This window comes from Triturus cristatus, chromosome 11, assembly GCF_964204655.1.
Source record: "Triturus cristatus chromosome 11, aTriCri1.1, whole genome shotgun sequence".
Taxonomy (NCBI): Eukaryota; Metazoa; Chordata; class Amphibia; order Caudata; family Salamandridae; genus Triturus; species Triturus cristatus.
The window spans coordinates 887,416,993-887,438,791 of NC_140594.1; the positions used below are offsets into that span (position 1 = coordinate 887,416,993).

The 21,799-nt window shown below is 43.8% G+C and overlaps 1 protein-coding gene across 1 annotated transcript in view; it reads right to left on the minus strand.

The window, feature by feature from the left end:
• The window catches only part of KCNAB1 (potassium voltage-gated channel subfamily A regulatory beta subunit 1), an 822,927-nt gene that overhangs the window by 515,625 nt on the left and 285,503 nt on the right, over nucleotides 1-21,799 (minus strand). Inside the window, exon 2 of the mRNA XM_085634769.1 lies at nucleotides 18,613-18,656. Coding sequence (XP_085490895.1) covers nucleotides 18,613-18,656 — 44 coding nt within the window. The remainder of the gene's footprint in view (nucleotides 1-18,612; nucleotides 18,657-21,799) is intronic.

A 21,799-nucleotide genomic window follows, 5' to 3' on the forward strand; every position in this document is an offset into this window, starting at 1 on the left:
GGCGGAAAGTGAATTTGGGGGCCCCTAGCAGGTTCCCTTCCCCCCTGGCCCTCCGCTATGGGGCATGAGAGGCACCTGGGGTGCCCCCCTAAACATCCCTGCATCATGTGGCAGGCATTGCAAGATGCCTGCCACACTGTGCAGGGATGTTTGAAACATCAATTTTCCTATAGCAGCTTGTGCTGCGGCCCTTTTCCGGTTGCCGCACAAGCTGCAATAGAAAATGGATGTTTCCGACCGCCATATGGCTGTCGCATGCTAACACTGCAGGTGCAACCGCCGACTAATAGTCTGGCGGATTCCATCCCGCTACAGTGTTAGCTGAACGCTCGTCCGACCAACATGGTAATAGGGCCCTATGTGTTTGCATTTCTCCCTTTGCAAAGCCTGCAAATTTGCGCTGTCAGGCTTTGAAGGAAAAAAGAAATTGCCACGTTGGACCTTTTTTTTTTTTGTGGGAATTGTTTGCAAATAACTATTTTCTGGATCCTTAATCTCAAGGATGACAATTCTTCACTTTTTGGAAGTGAAGTGAATCCCTTGCTAATTCTCAGTTGGCGCACTTGTGCACAATTGAATTGCTCAAAATTCTTCTCTAGAATGGTTACTAATTCCACACCATTTCTGACATTTTCTTTCGTTAAATGTGAGATCTTATGAACATTTAGTTAGTGGTAACTAAAATAACGAATGAGAATAAAATAAAATTAATTGAACTGTTCATTAACAACTCAGTAGCCCACGGGCTTTCTCATAGATATGTAAACAAAAAAATTAGGACATGGTCTGCTAACCCAAGTTTCATTTTTTTTGCAGCCTTTGGAATGGCCCAGGGCACATGTCACTTTTCATCTCATAGATAGGCTTAGGTTTCCTCTTGATACCATCTTTGATGTCAAACTCTTTGAAGGCTGAATTTCTATTCCCAGCCCAGTAGAAAGAAAGTTGCAATGTAAATGGTTCTTTTCATACAAAATATGCTGTTTAAGTGCTATGTTGCATAAAATGCATAAATGTAGCAAGACTTGAACATTTCTTTCTCAGAATGATGCTAAAATGTTAGCTATTCAGTACAACATATGATCAGCCTTTCCATTACGCTATCCACACAGCTATTTTATTTTAACAGAATTTATATGGCACTCATACACCAAAGGGCTCTTGACGCTGACAGAAGCACCTGTTAACCAAATAAAGCCATCAGTCTATAATCAAAATAATTATGAGAAGAGACAAAAGCCTTTGTAGAAAGTCAAGTCCTTTATGCTTTTCTGAATGGTGTAAGTGTACCTTCCAGTCAGAGAAGGATGCAGAGATCTCAAAAGAGATGCAGCACATACAGAAAAAGACCGTCCTCCTGCCATAGATTTCGCTCTTCTTGGCACCTATAGGAGGTTGTCAGCACCAGGTCTCAGCATCCTAGAGGGTCTGAGATTTTTAGATACCCAGCAATAAATGCCTTTTAAGGCTTTGAAAACGGAGCACGGTGATTGAAGCTGTATTGTATACTTAAAGGGAAGCCAATGAATATGTTTTAGTAAAAGAGTGGGCCAGTGGCGTACCGAAACTTGAGGCCCCCCCTGTAAGGTACATGGAGGGGCCCCCACTCTGGATTTAATCAGGAGTTCTCGGGCCAGAGTACTGTGCTATAAGGGGACACCCTGCAGCTTGGGGGCCCTTAAGCACCACGGAGACTGCAGGGGCCTGTGTTACGTCAGCGGAGTGGGCTCGTTTAGATGTATTTAAAACAAACAGCGCAGTTGCGTTCTGGACCGCATGGAGTTTCTGAATAGCCTTGACAGGATGGCCGCAGAAAAGTCAATTACCATAATTTATTCTCGAGCCAATCAAAGCTATCAGGGCGTTAAGGGGGACGGGTCCTGCCAAGTCTGAGCACCGGCAGTAATTAAAAAGGAAGACTAAGACGGGTCCACTGTGGGCTCTATATTCATCCTCTTAATTACTGAGCTAAAAAACACAGCAGCAGGTCAGAAAAACAAAACCTTTGATTGACAGACAGGTAGGGGGTAACATGGCGCTTCACAGCAATTCCTGGCATCATCAGTCCTGCCTGCCTCAAGAGCCGGAACAACCACCGGAAGGGGGGCAGAAAAGCATGATGGCTATCCTAGGCCTACCACACTCACTTTTCTGTTAGTTATGGAGCCCACGATCGTCTTCACACAGCACAACTCTACAAAGGGACTCATCTCTTGGGGCTTAGCATTTCACACACAACTATGGCCTTCATTACAATGGCGGGCGGACCTCCACCAACAAGCTGTCGGCAGTCCTCCCGACATCCAGGGCATCGGCCCAATCACTACATTTAAATGCAGCCGGTCAGACCGCAGACATAGATGAGTAGAACTTCCGCCTCTGACAGCATTCAAGATCCCGTCGGGGTTGCGAACTGGCTCCTATCTCGACAAGGGAGGAGGTGCCGGCACAGGCATCACCGTAGGGATTTGGATGTCCCTTTCTGATTGCCTTTTCATGGCAGTCTGACCGCCTTGAAAAGGCACATGAAAACGGACATTGGGGGCCCCAAGTAGGGCCCCTGTCCCCCGTGGGCCACAGCTAAGTGGCCCTGGGGTCACATGTAGTGCCCCTCCAACACATCCATGCACCGCCTGGCACATGGTGCATGGATGTGCACAAAGTGCCTTTTTCTACTGCGGCTTGTGCTGCCGCCCTTTTCCTGGGCTGCAGCACAAGTCGCAATAGAAAAAAGCCCTTCCCAACCACCTGCACGGTGGTCTGATCATAATAGGCCGAGAGAGACCGGGTAAGACCGAGTTCAAACTCATTGTCGGATGGTCACCTGCCCGATACGATGGCAGTCGGTGGTCCGACCAACATCCGACGGCCTATGTCTGCTTTTACTGCTGCACTGTGGCAGGAACACTACGCTGTGCTCTGCAGACTACTGTTTAAGCAAAACCCTACTCCCCCAATACCCCACTACCCCTTTTAATGACTTCTAGTACTCCATGCTAGTCCTTTTTATTTTAGGACTGTGAGGTTCTTTCCACTGTGCTGGACTTCAACATCTTCAAACATTTACAGTGTTTACAATATGAAATTAAAGAGTACAAAAACAATGCCCATGGCACTTTCTGATAGGAATTATGCAAATCATGTGTCATAGAAGTTGTGCAATAGGCGACTCTTCTGCTCAAACAACTTTCATTTAGAAAATAAAGCAAATTTGCGTGTATTACTTCAATAAAGCCTGAGCTAACTGACACGTCGGGCCAGTCGTTAATCTGTTTACATCACTCTTAACTTGGGCAACCTTAGCAAACACCCTTGTAGAATCTTATTTACAGCCTTAATGAATTTAGCAACACTGTTGATCAGTTGCAAATTATTACTGTTCCTGCAATTCAAGTGCTTCCTAGCCAGAATGTATGTTAAATGTGTCCTTAGAAAGGCCCTGTGCTAATGGCGTGCACTTGATTCTCTGGTGTAAGCACAAACAAGACAGTGTATATTAATTATGTCGTAGTTGAACTGTTGCTCGAATTCGCCCAGGTGGAATAATACAACATATATTAATTGATATCAAGTTCTGTTTCACGTTCATATACAATTGTGACTTTGAACATAATACAGGACTCCTCTTTGCCAAATCTTTAAAACATTTCTCACTCGAGATTTGCTGTAGTTTTCACGGGAAAAGTTCCTAGAAGTGGTGTATTTTTGTCCAGTGGCTACATTTATTTCATGTCAAATGTTTTCAAGGCTTCTATCGGGTAATTAGACCACGGATTTCCGGGCTGCTTTAGCAAAGTTTCCAGCGCCTTTAATTGTTCAAATGCTACGATTTTGAATATGGAACCAGATTCAAATGAAGTATGTCTCAATGTAAAGCATGGACCTAAACCAAACTCTATCCTGATTTTTTGAAATTCAGCTATCTCTCTCTCTCACCGTTTTCTCTCTCTCTCTCTCTCTCTCCCTGTAGAGTCGGACATTTTTCTTTGCAGGAGGTACAGCCTCTCTCTGCCTCTGTAGTGACAGTCAGATTTCCCTACTTGACTGTAAGCAGGATGTCACAGCTGACAGGACGTGCACTCACTCTGTAATCTGCCTCTGTTCCCTCGCAGAATAAGGACTCATACCTAGATCCCTCACTGTCAGTGCTTAATTTGTAAAATAATATATGCCAGGGCCCTGACCAGGAGGCCACTGCAGCTCGCCCCACCCATTGCCCCGTAATCACTGCCAATGACGGTACCAAAACAACTACTAACATCTCACTCGCCTGCAAGTGCGACAGTTCAGTTTTTCCAGGTCCCAAAAGCTAAAGGAATGGCTGGGGAGGCAAGTGTAAGTAATTTTTTTTTTCTTTTTTTTTTTTTCTTTTTTAAAACCTTTAGTCTTGAAAACATGGACACAGCTATTTAGCCGACATCCCGGAGGTTCGGCAGCTTTGAGAAAGCAAACAAGGAAACGTCCACAGTGCATAGAGGAGAATCAAAAAGGTTCTATTTTAAATAAATACAAACTCACACAAAACCCCAGCAAGGCGAATAACACTGAAAACCACTGGTGATTGCCCCTCAGGGGAGAGCAGACCCCCGTCGTCTAACAGTCACAACTCTGTGTTAAGAGGAAAAAGGGGGGAAAAGCAGAGGCCCAAAAAGTCAATTATCAATCAGATACATATACAGATGCTGGAAAGAATGTTAAGGAGAGAGCTGTTCATCGGGGAGATCCAAATCAGGGGCAAGACATATGCCACCCCTATACTGGTTCCACCTCCCCCAAATGGCATGCCACTTCCGGGGGCGCCCTCTAGCACAATATACTGTCTTTTCCCTCAGCATACTCCAGTCCATGTTTTCTTTCCACGCAGTCAATGTGGGGGGAGCCGCTGAGCCCCAAAGGCGCGCGATGTCTCGCTTAGCCACCATATTACCCAGGGTCACCCACTGGGTCTGTCCCACATCGTGATCGGTAGGCCCCCAAACATTCAGGAGACAGCACCGTGCCTCCGGCTGCATAACAATGCCCGTCACCTCCCCCATCACCGTATGGACTCTCCTCCAGAATTCCCTGATAACGCCACATTCCCAAATGATATGCATAAAGGTACCCACCATCCCGCATCCCCTCCTACATAAACCCTCCTCCGAGAATCCCATACGAACCAGCCTAGGCCCCGTGACATAGGTTCTGTGGAGTATTTTGAGCTGCACCAGCCTCAGTCGTGATGGGATCGCGACCTCCTTAGGAGAGGAGACCGCAGACTGCCAATCCTCGTCATCCAGTTCGAGCCCGTCCCTAGTCCACTTGTCCCTCAGCCCCAACAGCAGGTCCGCCCGAACGTTTATCAATTTCTTATATATGAGAGAAATCGTACTCTCCGGCATATGGCCGTCGAGGATCCGATCCTCCAATGGAGAGGACTCAGGCACCTTCTCTCCGTCTACGAGAACTGATCGCAGGGCATGACGCACTTGAACGTAGCGGAAGAACTCGGATTTCCCCAACTCATACTCCTGCTGCAGCTCTTCAAAGGACTTCACCCTCCCCTTACTCAGCAAATCTCCAACCCTGGAGATTCCAATCAAGTCCCATTTATCAAAACCTTTCGTATGCCAGAGCTTCCCCAATCTGTCAGATTCAAACAACGGGGTAGCTAGGGTGAGCCTATCCTTCCAGCCCAACGAGTCAGTCGCCAACCTCCACACGTGCACCGCCACCCCCGTGGGCCCCGTGAGGGACGAGTCCAGCGCCCGAGAGTACAGCGCTCTATAATAATTACCGCCGCGCAGCAACCATCGGTCCATGGCATAACCGGGGCTTAGAGCCGGACCATAGAAACCATGATTAATCGCGCTCAACTGGGTGGCCCAATAATAGCGTCGAATGTCCGGAAGCGCAATACCCCCGTCGTACCACGGAAGCGTCAACTTAGCAATCGCTATGCGCGGCCTACCATCCCACAGCAATGATCGTTGGAGGCTTTCAACCTCCCGAAAGTAACTTGCCAGTACCCAATCAAGGGTATTCTGCAAAGCATAGAGGAACCGGGGGAGAGACATCATTTTAAACAAAGCGGCGCGCCCAACGAGGGAGAGCGGCAGCTTCCGCCAGCCCGCAACATCCCGCCGCAAGCGCGCCAATGGGGGGAGCAGATTTCTCTCATACCGCAGGGTGGAGTCAGTGGAGATAAAGATCCCCAGGTACACAAAGCCCTGCTGGGCAATCTGGATCGAACACATTCGCGGGACAGGCGGAACCTCGCCGCTCAGAACATACAAATACGATTTACTCCAATTGATGACGAGACCCGAGTCCCCCTCCCAAGCTGGAACGGAGTCGATGCCCGCCCGTTTACTACCACACTCGCAAGGGGACCCTCATACAGCAACCTCACCCAGCTCAAAAAACCAGGGCCAAAACCGAACTTAGCAAGCACTGCCCACAGATATGCCCATTCCACCGTATCAAAAGCCATCGTGGCATCAAGAGATGCCACAATAGCTGGTTCTCGGATCGTGCCCGCCCTGGCAATCACTCCATGGAGGCGCCGAAGGTTCAACGCGGTGTTACGGTGCGGGATAAAACCGGATTGATCCGGATGGATCAAGTCTCCGAGCACCCTGACCAAGCGGCCTGCCAGAATTTTAGCCAGAATTTTCGGCTCAGCATTAAGGAGTGATATTGGCCGATAGGAGGAACACTTATCTCGGGGTTTACCCTCCTTGTGTATTACAACAATCGTTGCCAGTCTCTGGTCCAACGGAAGGGACCCTCCCCCCCGCGCCTCCACAAACATGGCGCGCAGGTGAGGGGCAACCCTATCCGGGAACAGCTTATACAAGTCAATCGGCAAACCATTAGGGCCTGAGGCCTTACCCGAGTTCAGCGCACGGATGGCACCCGCCACCTCATCGACCGTTATGTCTCCATCGAGGTCGTCCCTATCTACGTCAGACAGGCAGGGCAGATCAATGTACCGCAGGAGGTCAAGCGAGTCCTCGGTCGGCCTATCCGAAACTGCGGCATAAACCATACTGAAATAATCCGAAAAACACTGTACTATCCCCTCCGGGTCAACAACTACCTCTACCCCCTCTCTCGTCAGTTCCGGCACTACTCTATTAACCCGTTCTTTTTTGTCCAGCCAAGCTAGGAGCTTCCCGGCCTTATCCCCAACATCATACAAGCGGCCCTGCTGTTCCCTACTGAGGGTCTTGGCGGCATTAGTCACCAGGTCCTTATATTCGGCTTGCTTCAGGCTCAGCTCATGCAGTGAGGCCTCTGTAACCTCCTCCTCCAAGGCCACCTCTAAAGCCGCGATCTCCTCCTCAACCTGCATAACCTCGCCATCTCTCCGCCGCTTGGCCGCCACTACCAGGGAGAGGGCCTCTCCCCTCAGCACAGTCTTAAATGCTTCCCACAACGACACGGCCGAGTCAACAGACCCCTGGTTGTCCTTAAAAAAGTGATCAACTGTCTTCAACAGCGCACTGCGCATCTTGGGGTCCCGAAAGTACCAGGGGTTTATAGGAGCAACCCTGCCCCCTCCCTCGCGCCCGACATCCAGCCGAACCCACACTGGCGAATGATCCGATATGCCCCGCGCCATATGCCTGGCCTCAGATACCAACGAGGCCTGCGCAGCCAGGGTAAGCAGGTAATCTATCCTAGAGAGGCTACCATGCGCCCCGGAATGGAAGGTGTATTGGCTCTGTGTGGGGTGCCGGAGCCTCCAGCAGTCTACCAGGCCGAGTGTGTCTAGGAAGTCTGGAAGCCACTTCTGAGCCCCCCCCGGTATCCCTGGGCGGGTACCTATCCAGCAGCCCAGAGCCGACAGCATTGAAATCGCCCCCCACCACTAACATACCCTCCGGGAGGTCCAACAAGGCCCTACCCAGATCTGTGAACGTGGAGGCCTGCAGGGCAGGAGGGACATAGACCGAAACCAAAACCAAAGCTCTGCCTTCCCACCTCCCCGCCACCGCCACAAACCTCCCCCTATCATCAACAATGGTGGAGTTCACCTCAAACGGTAGTGAAGTTCTAACTAGGATGCCCGTGTAAGTAATTTTTAATGTAGATTGAATTCATAAACAACCGATGTTCTGCTCATCTCTAAATTAGATGAGCAGCGCCGCCATATGGCAGAGTGTTGTAAGAGTGGTGTTGACAATTAAAGGCCTGGTGCCCAGCACCAGAAACCAATTAAGTACCGGTGCCGAGCACCGGAAACCCCTGGCTCAAATTAAGCACTGCTCACTATTCTACCAAAACGCTCAATCCTTGAATGCTTTCTCAGCATTGTCTTCCAGCGTGTACTCCCTGCAGGTTTGTCCTCTGTCCCAGTCAGTGCGTTCCTAATCCATAACGGTTCTCCACTTCCCACATGATATATGTACACAACGCACATACTGACAATCTCTTGTCTAGTGGCGTGGTGGACTAATGCATCTACTCCATGAACCATGTTCACACATTTGAATCTTGTGGTGTCCCATCTGCCTTTTATTGATTCAAGGCTTTTAAAATGAGTATCATTAAGTTGGTTAAGAACAAACATGTTAATTTGCACAGCTATCCCCTCCCAGAGCTTTGTGTGTGCGGAGAGCACACTAACATTACAGTAGTAAGACAGCAGAAGAATCTTCCAATGGGCTATGTATATCCCCACCAACATTTCAGGCTTCAGATCCCAGGCCCATGTCAAGAACACTGTCTGCATGCACAGAGCACATAAACATTATCTGCATGTGGGATATAATAGGTATCCTCAACATGGCAGCTTGCATGCACAGTGCACTAACAGTTAAGAACTTGGGTAGAAAACCTATACCCCCACACTTGCAACAAGACAATGCCCACTAACATCATCAGCCTTGGACAGCAGATGCCTTCACCATAGGGGATACTTACAGGTAAAATACATCCTAACTGTTGGAAATTGGGTAACTTGTTGAGGGGGTGAAACCCTACTCAAGCAGCAGCCACAATCTTTGTCAGGATGAGACACAAGCAAAACCAAAATTAACATGTGCTCAACTCTCTGGTAGCTTGGCACAAAAGCAGCCAGGCTTAACTTAGAGGAAATGTGCGAAGTATTTATGCAGCACTTCAAACAGTAATAAAGTGAAAACACAACACATGAAAAATCCCACACCAATTTAGGAAGTTAGAGTCAAATTTAATAAATTATTTTATACCAAAATGACAAAAATTTAATCAGTACAACTGGAGGTATGCAGGTAAGTAAAGTGCTTACAAGCACACACGCGGCTATCAAGTCGTGCAAGACCGGGTGAAAGTCACAAGTTCAGGCCAACCTCAATGGAGCATGGGCTGAATACAAGGACCAGGTCAGTCGCACTGAAAGAGTCCAGTTGAAAAGTTCCGATTGTGGTGGAAGGGGCTGAGAGGAGCCAGGTGAGCATCATGGATGGTCATCGATGTAGCGTGAAGAGCAGGCTGGGCCTCGCGGGCAGTCGCACTGTAGGGTAAAGCTCATGTTAGGCGGTGCGAATGGTCATTGCTGGAGCTTAGCATCAGCGGTTACCACGAGCTTTGGATGCTGTAGTACAAGTTCCGATCTCGCACTGCAGTGTGTTTTTGGAGGCCAATGTGGGGTGAAGAGTTGGGTTTGCTGAAACTTTGAATTGGTGGGCGGCGCAGGCAGCAAAATCTTGGTACAAATGGGCCCATTCACTTTGTGAAGAGTCCGCAATGTCAGGATTTCTCCTTTTCTTTGGAGAGAAGCTCAATATAGGCCACACCACGGTTCCAGGATTTTAGGGGCACCTCCTGGGGGTCAGGAACTCACTCCAGCAAAGGACAGCAGGGTTCAAGCAGGTCCAGTTGCAGGTCCAGGCAGAAGGTCAACTGGGCAGTCGCAGGGAGCCTCTAGAGCATGATATGTCACTGTAGCTCAAAACAGGAGACCAGTCTGCTGACCCTTGGGGTCACTTCACCAGGAATGAAGGGTGCAGGTCGAGTCTTCCCTATCAGCAAGCAAGGCAGCAGGTCACAGAGCAGCAGGGCAGTAAAGTGGCAGTCCTTCTGAAAGCAAAGCACAAAAGTAGTACATCTTCTGTAGCATCTACAGGTCCAGGAGTGTACTGAAGACTTGGGTCAGAGGGTCCAATAGTTATACCAGATTTGAAGTTGGAGAAGTTACTATCGAATTTCTTTAGAAGTCCTTGAGGTTTCCTGCCTCCCCTGCCCTCGCTCTAAGCTGGTTGAATAAACAATGCAGTGGTGACAAGCCATTTGTGTGAAGGCAGGGCACAGTCTATTCAGCTGCAAGTGGGCATGTGCCCAGCTCTGCCCCCTCAAGTTGCCAGTTGATGGCCCATCCAGGCACACTTAATCCCTATATTGAGTGACTGTCTGGGAGGAATAAACAACGTTCATCTGTCAACTACACCCAGTTACGTGATCCAGGAACATTCTGCAGGCACCAAATAGTTAGGACAGCAAAATGCCAACTAAAAGCAGCATTTTCAAAATTGTAACCTAAATTCCGAATTTACATTTAAAGAGGATTTTCAATTACTATTTCTCAGACACCAAACATGACATTACTCTCTGCTTAAGCTGTATCACTTAGTAAGTGTAATAGGGTAATACAATGTTATCCTATGGGAGAGGTAGGCCTTGCAGTAGTGAAAAACACATTTAATTTAAGAACTTTTCATGAGCAGGACATGAAAACTTAAAATTACATGTCCAGCTTATTAAATACATTGTACCCTGCCCTTTATATGATATAAGGCCTATTCTAGGGTAACTTACATGTATTAAAAAGAGAGGTTTAGGTTTGTCAAACGGCTTATTTTGCCAGGTCGAAATGACAGTCTAAAACTGCACACACAGGCTGCAAGGGTTACTTAAGTGAGTGACACTATCAGGCCCACATGCAGCATTTAATATACAGGCCTTGGGTACATGTAGTACCACTTTACTAAGTGCCAATTGGGTGTTAGCCAATTCCACAATGTTTAAAGAAGAGAGCACAAGCACTTTAGCACTGCATAGCTCAAAAAACAGGAAGATAAAGGCAAAATGTTTGGGGATGTCCCTGCAAAAAAAGCCAAGTCCAATGCCATCTTTGCAGTGCATAGTTAAAAGGTGAAAGCAGAGCTCTCGCACTGACCTGCAGGATGAACCAACCCAGGGAATGTTGCCTTAAATTAAGAATGTGAGTAAGTAAAAAGCAAAAAGCAGGGAATACTGGAGAGGTAATAATGCACTCCCCAGGTGGGATACAATTACAATGGGCCAATAACAGGGGAAAGAAGAATATACAATATTTCACGTCATCTGGACCTTGCTTAAGGTTAGTAACCAAGCGGGATAAGCTGTTTTGCTGGAGGAATGAACTTTTTTGCAATGGTAAGCTGCTGTCAGTTTGCGAGATTCCCACCATTATACTTAAAAAGGAAGTCAAGATTATGAGGCTGATTGCCCAGAACTGACTCTGCCCGGCCACACTGCGCATGTCGCTATTGAGAAGACCCTACCCTCACCACCATATCCTATTAGCCGAGGTCAGCAGTACATTGCATCCGAAATAATAGATGTAGACATCTGACTGCTAGTTTACTTACTGGCATGGACAAATCAGTCTTTCTTCCTTCAAGAGTTAATAAATTAAAGTAATATTGATTCATTCCTTCAACACCACAATTCCATAAAAGGTGAAGAGACAGTTCATGTTTTGCTGTCTGTTATGGTGTTTCCAAATATAGCACATTGGATTTCAGAGCGATTTAGTACAGTAAGTCCCTAATGGATTGATAAAATGCAATTCTTGGGTGTGCGGTTTCAATCAGAGCTATTTACTGTCACATGTTAATTTTGTAATCCCACTCAAGTCATTAATAAACATGAACTGCTGAATGCCACATAGATGAGTATATTCATGGAGTTATTAAGGTAAGTAATTGAGAAAGATGTCAAGTTTATTTTACTCCGTTTGTCTTCTGGGGTGAACATGTCTAATTCAGTTCTGATTCTTCACTTTCCATTCTGAGCTTGTAGTCCAGCAATTTAAGAAAGAGACAACTACAAATATCAAAATGAAAAGTGAAACATTGAGACTCCATGGCACCCTTATGTCTGGCATAGGGATCTTGAGCATCGTGGATGCTTAATCTTAAATTGCTCTATTCTGACAAGAAGTGAATAATCTGATTAGGTGTGATACAGGACAACTTGTGACCTCTTAGCATCCACTATGAGATTGGGAATTACAGTGATATTCTGTCCTTTGCGATGCTACCTACATAAGCACAGTATTAAGTTAATTTTTCATTACTGTTAACCTAGCATTACCCTACCTCAGTGCTTCATTTGAACCGGTGGTTTCTGGTGCTTGGAACTGGCACTTAATTGTCAACACCCACAGAAATGATAATCTGCATTGTTTATCTAATTTATAGGTGAGCACAACAACAGTTATTGATTAATTCAATATACATTAAAAATGACTAATACCTGCTGCCAAAGCCATTCTTACAACCTTGGGGGCCTGAAAGAGTCAGAATAATCACATTTGTAGGAGTGTGAAGGTTAGTAGCTCTGTTGGTACTGTAATTGGTAGCCTACAGTGGCAGTGGGTGGTGCAAGCAGACATGGCCTCCTAACAATGGCCCTGGAACTTTATTTCAATTAAGCACTGCTCTACATGACTCCATTCAAGCACAACCCACACCTGCCTCCCCCTCTCCCTTCCTCGTCCCATGTTCTACCACTGTTCCCTTGCTGGTTTTGATGTATTTGTTTTTGCCCAGCTACTTTAGGCTAAACAAGCACATTTCAAAATGTGAGCTCTGTCGCCCTCAGTTACAAATTGACAGAACTATCTGTATTGCTAAGCTAATACTTAGAAGTCCAGTGTGTTATCATGTCCAGCATATATGACTAGAAACTCTGTTTGAACCGTTGTACATTGAAAAAGCCTATGGATAAAGTGTCTGCTGATCTGAAAAAACCACAAAATGGTAATAACCCCCCCCCCCCATCAAAAAGAAAATACAGCTATATTCTATCCTGTTAAAGTTTTTTTGAATAGCCCTTAAAACATATTGATAGAAATTAAAAAGTTCCACAAGATTACAGAAAAGAAATTGTGGGGAGACTATCACACTTGGTTGATTCATCCTTGCTCGCATAGTGCAACATTGGGTATGGAATTACGCCCACCCCTTTGTTAGTCCACCAGCTACCCCTGCATTGCTGTTGATTAGGACCACTACAATGTTTTGCAGTCACAGTGGTGGTAGGAAGAGGCCCCATCTCATGTAGTCCAAAAAATTGTCCCACAGAGGGCTACCGTGAAAAACCACCACCTCAGTTTTATAAGCATTCAGCTTCAATCTATAACCCGGGTCTGATGGGCAGATACCTAAAACCATTATTCCATCCACTGACAACAATTCTCGACTCCTCCCTAATGCTGTGCCTTCTACATACACAGTTGTATTTCGGATCTTGAGGTCAACTATATTCCTTTGGTAGATCACCAACCCACTTTGTCTGGTCCTCAGACCTCATGGACTACTACCAGTAGTCTACAAAACCTTACAACAATTTTAAATAAAATAATAAGGTGGAACATATGCATGAAATATGTGGAAACAAGGGAAGGCTGGACTGATCGTACCAGGCATCGGGATTTCCCTGAGAGGCTGGAAAGGTGGAGGGACAGTTTTGTTACTGGGGGCAATTTTTGTAGCAGTGCAGCAGTTTTGAAAGCACCTGCTGTAGTGTTCCTTGTACATTCAGTAGTTTTCAGGCTCCAATAAAAGTGTCAAGATAACCGGTGATTAATGTACCTGATGGAGAGAGATAGGGAGTTTTGTCTACTCGCAGTTTTGACTCATCTTAGTTAGCACAAAGGGTTAATATGCCTGCTACAATGAACATGTACTACGCAGATCACAGAACAGTATTTTATGTGCATAGCTAAGTGGGTCACGGCTTTTGTCACAGAGACCCATTTCTACTGTGTAGTTCATGAGTTACCGTCATAATCTAGCACAGTGAACTATGAAGTGTCATCAAAGAGAGGGTTTGTTTGGGTAGAAATCAATTCTTTTTCGCAAAGCCAACCCTAACCACAGTGTTATGTTCTGATTCCTGGGTTTGTGCTTCTCCAGGCCAAGCACTCTTAAAAATTCCTGCCAGTATGGATGACATGAATCCTACACCTTGGAGTCCCCTTTGTCTTATATAACATTTTCTATACACTGATTCATACACGTATGATTCATTGTCTCTGCAATTGTGTGTGATGTGAAATGCTCCCATACCCTACACTGGTAAGAGAGGTGCTATAAAACATGAAATACATGTGAGAGAGGGGCTATGGCGAGATGAGGGAACCGTTCGAAGGTGATATTGAGGAGGCCCAACAAAGATTGTTGACTCCTGGTGAACTCTAAGGCCCACATTTACAATGCTTTAAAAGCTAATACAATTTAATATATAATGAAAATGTGTTGTAGAATGTGCCATTTTTGCCCAAACCTGAATATTTGTTGCCAGGGCTGCTTTGGGATCCCAATCGGCTCCTGAAACAAGATGTGCTTTGAAAGGTGACCACTAGAAAACACATCTTATGAACTTGCAGAACAAATAGATTTTTACAGGCTGAGTCAGTTATATTTGGTCATAATAAAGACACTGATATTCACCTAAAGTGTGGAGCAAATTCTGAAGGCAATTCCACAATTAACTTTGTTAAGACTTGACTTTATTTAAGGTAAAGTGGCGGAAATACTGTCTAGTTTCCCCCACTTTAGCTTCAACTTTAACATGTGCTGATGTAGCGATTTACCAAAGAAACAACTAAGGTTGAAATAAAAATGTTGGCAAAATATTATTTTTATACAGTGATGTAATGAGGAAAGCAATCCCATCCTAGTTTAATGGTGATTCTTCAGTTTTTTTGTGAACGCTTGTTTGCTACTGCTTTCCCTGATATATCCTACCCCAAGCTGGCAGAGTTAAAAAAAATTGTTTCTTCTCTTTGGAAAATGTTTTTGTTGTCCTAAACCAGAATGTTAATGTTCCAAAATAGTTGTATGAAGTAGTAAAGTATTGATTTTGCATGTATTTGATTTAAACTTATGTGATGAATCTTAAAACTTTTTAGAGATTGGTCTGTAGTGTCACTTCAGTTGGTCCACGTATGAAGATCAGAGAACCAGGGCCGGCTTTTGGCATGGGTGGGCTGGGCCCAGGCCCAGGGTGATAATCTTCAGAGGGGTAAAAAGAACTGTCTGCATGAAGGTCCTGCAGACCGCATCCCCCATCTTCCTTGGCTCCAGTGATTTCATTTCAAGTGCTTCTAATCGTTTATAAACTGCCTCAGTTACTGTTTTTAGCACCCTATCAGCTCACTACTTTACCCTCCCATCCCATCTATCTATTACCACATGCCAACACACATCATTTTCTAACCTCTGCTTTAAAATGCATTTACTGTTGCCTTTGTTCAGATTAAATAAACAAAGATTTACAGGCAGGGAATCCACCTGCAAAAAGATGGTGAATAGTCAGAAACCCAAATGTTTATAAGGGGTCACTAAATTTCACAGGTGAACTTATCCAGGGCAGTGTTTAATGTGTAATAGAATGAGTGCCAGAGCCTTAAACTCTAATGAGAAGCCCATGGGCAGTGCTTTTAAATGTCAGCGCACCGAATACCGAGGTTGCTTAGTCGTGAATTGACCTTGTGGCTTTTCCATCTACTATCAGACACTCCTTACCGCTTTATCTCACTTATGCAGATTCCTGCTCCCTTTGCTATGGTTTGTTTGTCTTTCTCTTCCTACTTCTTTCCTCTTTGTGTGTTTTTTTCCTCTCTTGCTCGAGGGAAATGTCTGATGCGAAACAAGTAAGTGCCCCTCCCTAAAATTGAGTGCTGGTGGGATCCACCAACAATCAGCAACTCAAATTGAGTACTGATACAGGAATATCTACAATCATCCCTAGGAGTGGATCTTCCCACATGGAATCATATTGGTGGATTTCCCATGTGAATTAATAAACTTTACAATGGTAAGGTCTCACCATTTTTGATCCTGTGAATCAGGAATCAGATTTTGCTCTCCTAAATCCTATGCAGTTTAAGACAATTAGACTAATATGCTATACTGTATGTTTACCTGTGTTTGAGTATTTGTATTTCAACTACATTTTAAATATAGAAAGCACTGGCAATCTGGAGCGTGTACTGATGTATTTATGACTCTAGAGAACCCGTCATCAGAATCAGAATAAACTTTAATCGATTCATCTCATAATGACCGTAAATGCACATCAAAAACACAATATTTTGCTGAATTTCATAATAATAAAACTTATTTGGGATAAAACAAATCACGATTCCTTTTGATCAATAAATAATCCATCCATAATAAAATCAGGGTCAGATTTGTAGTTAGATAGGATACAAACATAATTTTAAAAAAAGACCATGAAAGTTCCCAATGTTTCACAAAACACATTATTAAAATTCAAGCAACATTTGAGCCTTCCTTAACAAGCTTATTCTTTGATTATTTTTTTATGATGAGGATAAAAATGCAGGATGGTAAGGGTTAAACAGATATTTGAGTCTACAAATTCAAAATTAATGAAGGCATGATAAAATATGGACTGATCATAATGATAATAACTATGACCAATTATCCTGTAGTCCTTAGGCCTTTCCTTGTTCTTATTACATAGATAAAGAATATCACTAAGAAATGACTCACCTTTATATCATAAAGTATCAGCAGGAATTGGTATGCTTTTTGGTAGTTATACAGTCCATCGTTTAAAAACAGGGGCCTTAAATACTTTTTTCTGCCTTCAAGATAACATTTTCAAAAGACGGTTGCACCCATAGTTGATTGGGTTGATACATTGTCACACAGGCATTTAATATCCTTATGTGCCCACTTAGTTCCCGTCGGGGAGGCTACCAGGTGATGTATAATAGAAGAACTGAATCTTGCCAGGAGAAATCTGTGATATGGATTGCGAACCTGCCCAAGGTAGCACTGTACACCCTGATGAGTAAGATAAGATGTATATGCTATGACCGTGGCTTTGGTCTCATTCCCTGGGTTAGTTACTGGCCCACATTTGTTCCTGACATACATCTTTAGTAAATTTTTGGGGAAAAGTATAATATTTTCTGGATTTTCCCACAAATACATAAGACTGTATCCAGTGAATTGTAGACTCCTGTTGATCTCGGAAAGCCACGGTATCTTATGCACCCAGTGCAATGCAATGCAATCCTTAAAATATCCTGACATAATTTGGCCTCAGATTTTGACCAAACTGAGCCCCAAAATAGCAGTGTTTTGACCTCTATAACTACTGATATGAGTTGTAAGCCAAGTTCCTTATGGACAATAGTACTGTTGATTGATAGTGGTACCACTATGAAACTTCTCAGGAATTTGTCTTCTTGTTTTTGCAGGATATGGTTATCCCCTACACCCCAAATGCCAGCCCCATATGTTACGGCACTATAAAGTGTTATCATTTCTGGTATGCGCTTAGAACCTAATTTAGCAGCAAATCTGAATATCCCCTCATTATTCCTAACCATATTCATTGTACTAACCTCTCTATGTGATTTCCAGTCCCCATTGTCTGAAACCTTAAACCTAAGTAACTAAAGTGCTTTATACTTGCAATCTTATTACCCTTTATGTAAAAGGAGTAAGATTTCCCTTTTTTACTACGACATGACGTTGTAAAACTCTTCCCCTGATTAATCTTTAGATCAATACTTTCCATGAAATCACTAAAAGAATTAATAAGGACTTGTAGGCTCTCTGGAGTTAATGCCAAAAGTACCCATCATCCGCATATAGCAGGATGCGTATGGATCTCGCTGCCGCTTTTGGACCATCAGCACCAAGTGACTGCAGTCGCTCATCAATGCCATTGATATAAATTGAAAAAAGGAAATGGGCCAAGACTCACCCCTATCTCATCCCCGTGTATCTTAAATGGTCTAGTTAATTCCCCATGTGCACATTACCTTACAGTTGCACTTAAATGACTATGCTACTGAAAACCACAGTCTCCTTGTGGGGGGCTATGGTACAGAAGTCCATAAATATAATAACAAATAGCTGTTCCTGGTGACCATATTTAGTCTTCACGTGGATTTTTCCACCCTAACCCCCTTCAAGACCACAAAGAGTTGCATTTTGACAAGGAAGTCTATTATTAATTTAAGCAGGATACACTCAGGGACTAAATTCTTCCAGTCCCGCTCTGACAACTTATTTTAACCCCCAATAATTTGTTCGGAACACTAAGGTGGAGACCAGATGATTGAAGTTAAAAACCACAGCCGGTCATTCCTAAGCTGTTGTATTTTATAACTACCTTTTAATGTTTCTAATGTCATTACGGTACCTTATAGGTAAAAGCAAGGCTTACCATGACCTCTGCAGGTTACTTATCCCTTTTCAGTATCTGGCTATTACTTTTTTGCTTAAAACTACTGATATTAACTTACTTTCGTTTTTGCTGTTGGGACGGTACAGCCATGTTTCACTCACAGTAAATGCATTTAAGCATATTTAGAGCAAGGTAACTTACCTAGTCCTAAACACGACACTCGGAGTCCAGATTTTCCAAGATTTCTGAGAAAATAAGAAATGCAATCAAAATTATTACAATATTAGATTAAGTCCACAACATTTCAATGGCATTATCAGCACAAATTCTTTGGATAACAGAGTAAGATGCCCTCAATTAATCTTGGAAATGTATCCTTTGTGAAACATATCCCAAACAAACTGAGGGCCTTATTTATGAGGTTCTGACGAAGGGCAGCACCGCAAGGAATATTGCTGCACTGCCCTATGTCGAAACAAAAGGGCAGGAAAGCACCGTGTCTATGAGATATGGGGCATTCCTGTCCTTTTCCCCAGCGCTGGCGCGCAATGGGTTGCCATGCGCAAATGCAGGCATAATTGCACCATGGTTCAAGGGTGCCTGCGTTGCAGAGCTGATTGATTTTGTGCAGGAAGGGACACCTTCCTGCACAAAATAAATCGATTTAGGTGATTTCCTCTCTCTATGTGTGCTGCAGAATGCAGAACATATAGAAAAAGGAAAAAACGAGGAGAAATAAAAAAAAATCTCCTCGTTGTGCCTCCCTAACACCACCATTCTGATGCATTCCCAAGTTTACAATTCCTCGTAAATCTGGAAATGCTTCAGATTCCATGGGAGTCACATGGAATCACCCACAGCAACACCCATGGAACGCTCCTTTCCCGCTGTGTTCTGTGTGAAAGGGGAACATATTTACAAGGCCATGAAAAGCCACTTAAAGTGGCTTTCCGTGGCATTGTGAATATATGCCGGGGCACATTGTGCCACCAGAACATCAAAAAAGAGACGTTCCGGCAGCACAAAAAATCTCATAAATAAGGCCTTGAATAATAATTGTAGCATATCTACCACATAATTACAGAAAAGTAGGCATTGGTAGAGGCACAGCACTCAGACCTGTTTAAAAAATAATCACTGCTTTTCCAAGTTTTAGAAGTAATTAAAACGCATTTATCAAAAAAGCCTTACATGTGTTAACCTAAAACTATCTGTATAGTATTTTCCAAAGTTGTCCTACTGACTATGGACACCAACAATATCGAGAAGCAAGAATACAAGAATATCAACATTGAGGTACAAAATATCCAAAGATCAGTGCATAAAGAGAAGTTTTCATATAGCTTCTGCCACATCTACTTACCTTGAAGATATATGTACCACATAGGTGCATATGTGGACTTAGGTATAGAAAATCTGGATTTATATAAATGTTTTCAATATTTTCTCCTCAATATTCCGTTCAGCATATATTGTGGGCTCAATAGTCAAAGTGCACTCCTTTTCCAAGACCCTATGTCATTATTTTGATAGCAGAAAAGGTAATCTACCTGTTACCCACATTTTAATATACTGATTGGGCTATAGTTATATTGAAACCTTTTTTTTTTTTAAAGATGCATACATTACCCACATTTTAATATACTGATTGGGCTATAGTTATATTGAAACCTTTTTTTTTTTTTTTTAAAGATGCCTACTTTGCATAGTGCATTTTGGATTATATAACCTGACGGGACTGAACACTGAGAGATGATTATTGAAGTTTAGTAGACTGTAATAAATCTGTGGGAAGCCACTGAGTAAATGATTTCATTTCAAATGCAATTAAAATTTCCGTTTGTCCAAAAGGAAATTAGGTACACACATCGATGTAACATTTTGATGCGTTCCTAGACGTACGTTCTAAAAATAGAATAAAACAAGTCATTTCTATTGAGGTAGCAAAGCAGTGGGAGAGGAAATCTGCAACGATATTAATTAACAAGATGCATAGATGCAGAAATGGCGCTCGGATTTGCAATGCTTCAGGACAAATAGCACTTTGCCAGCTGGAGCACTCTTGAAATGTTTTAGACCTTTTCTAGTAATTCAGCAGTACCGCTAAATTGCACTATATGGCAGCAACCATACCTTGCCCTATGAAAGTTCTTCCCTGGATGTATCCTTCTGATAATTGCCTTTGACTTACCTATTATAAGGTAAAGCTCATATTCAGATCAAGGTGCATCCCAGATCCCAGGGAGAGTGCTCTTGGGCTACAACTCACACGACCGTAGTCCGAGAGCGTCTACATCAAAATGAGGTATCGTTACCGGAGAGAACCAGGTGGCCCTTTCGAGTACAGCCACGGTTCTAGTGGACCGGGCTGCCTTCCAATGAGTCCATTAGTGGAACAGTGAGGTCTTAAGCCTTACTGTTAGACTGCTTGCTGTGGAAGTCCAAGTGCCTTCAACACTGAAAAGCAGTGTTCAGTAGATTTAAAGCTGTAGTAGAGGGGGCTAAAAAGGGTGCTCCTGCTCACCCAGAGCTATTAATGCCCAAAACAAACCAAAAACCTATCCAAATGCCCAGATCCATTGTCTGTAGACGCTGCCTCCTAACACAGTGAGAGATGGAAATTGGCAGTAAAATTACACTGACCAGGGTTTGGCTTTTTCTGTTGTCTCCTTGAGCTTTTTGTGCAGGGAGTAGCATTTCATCTGAATAATTTTGTATTTGTTTGATAAATGCATCTAGATGAAGCTGAACTGTGCTAAAGACAACAGCCTAACAGGAAGTGGGCGGTGAATGTTAAATAGGAGGCTGCAGTGTGGCTGGAATCTTGGCAGCTGGAGTGATAGTGGGAAAGCAGCAGACGGTTCACTAACCTGCAGCCCTGTTGGGTATCATTGGGAGATCTTCTCCTGAAGAAGATCCAAAGGTAGCATGTTATTAAAACACTATCCAGGCCCCCACTTGAGGTGGGTCACAGGATGCCATCTTTATGACCCAAAGGTGTGTTTCTTACTTCAAAGGACTAGACAAGAGATGAACCTTAGGACCGTATTGTACATTGTACCGATTCGGTATTTTGAATAAGTTTGGCTTATGAAAAGGCTGTTTTCTTCAAAGTGCAGCTAACAAAGGGTTCTGATTGGAATTAGAATCCTAAGACTTTGTTTAACTTTTTTTGATTACATTGTTAATAAAATGATCACCAATGGCAAGAGTAATTGAATTTCAGCAATTCTGTTGCTGGATCATTTACCAGATAGTGACAAATTTACTGCGTTTGCCACATAATTCTTTTAAATTTGCAGATTTCAACAAAAATTTTGTTTCATTCTCAAGTCGATAAAAATAAGACTGATAGAGAATGTCACATCAATTCCATTTTTGTGCTACA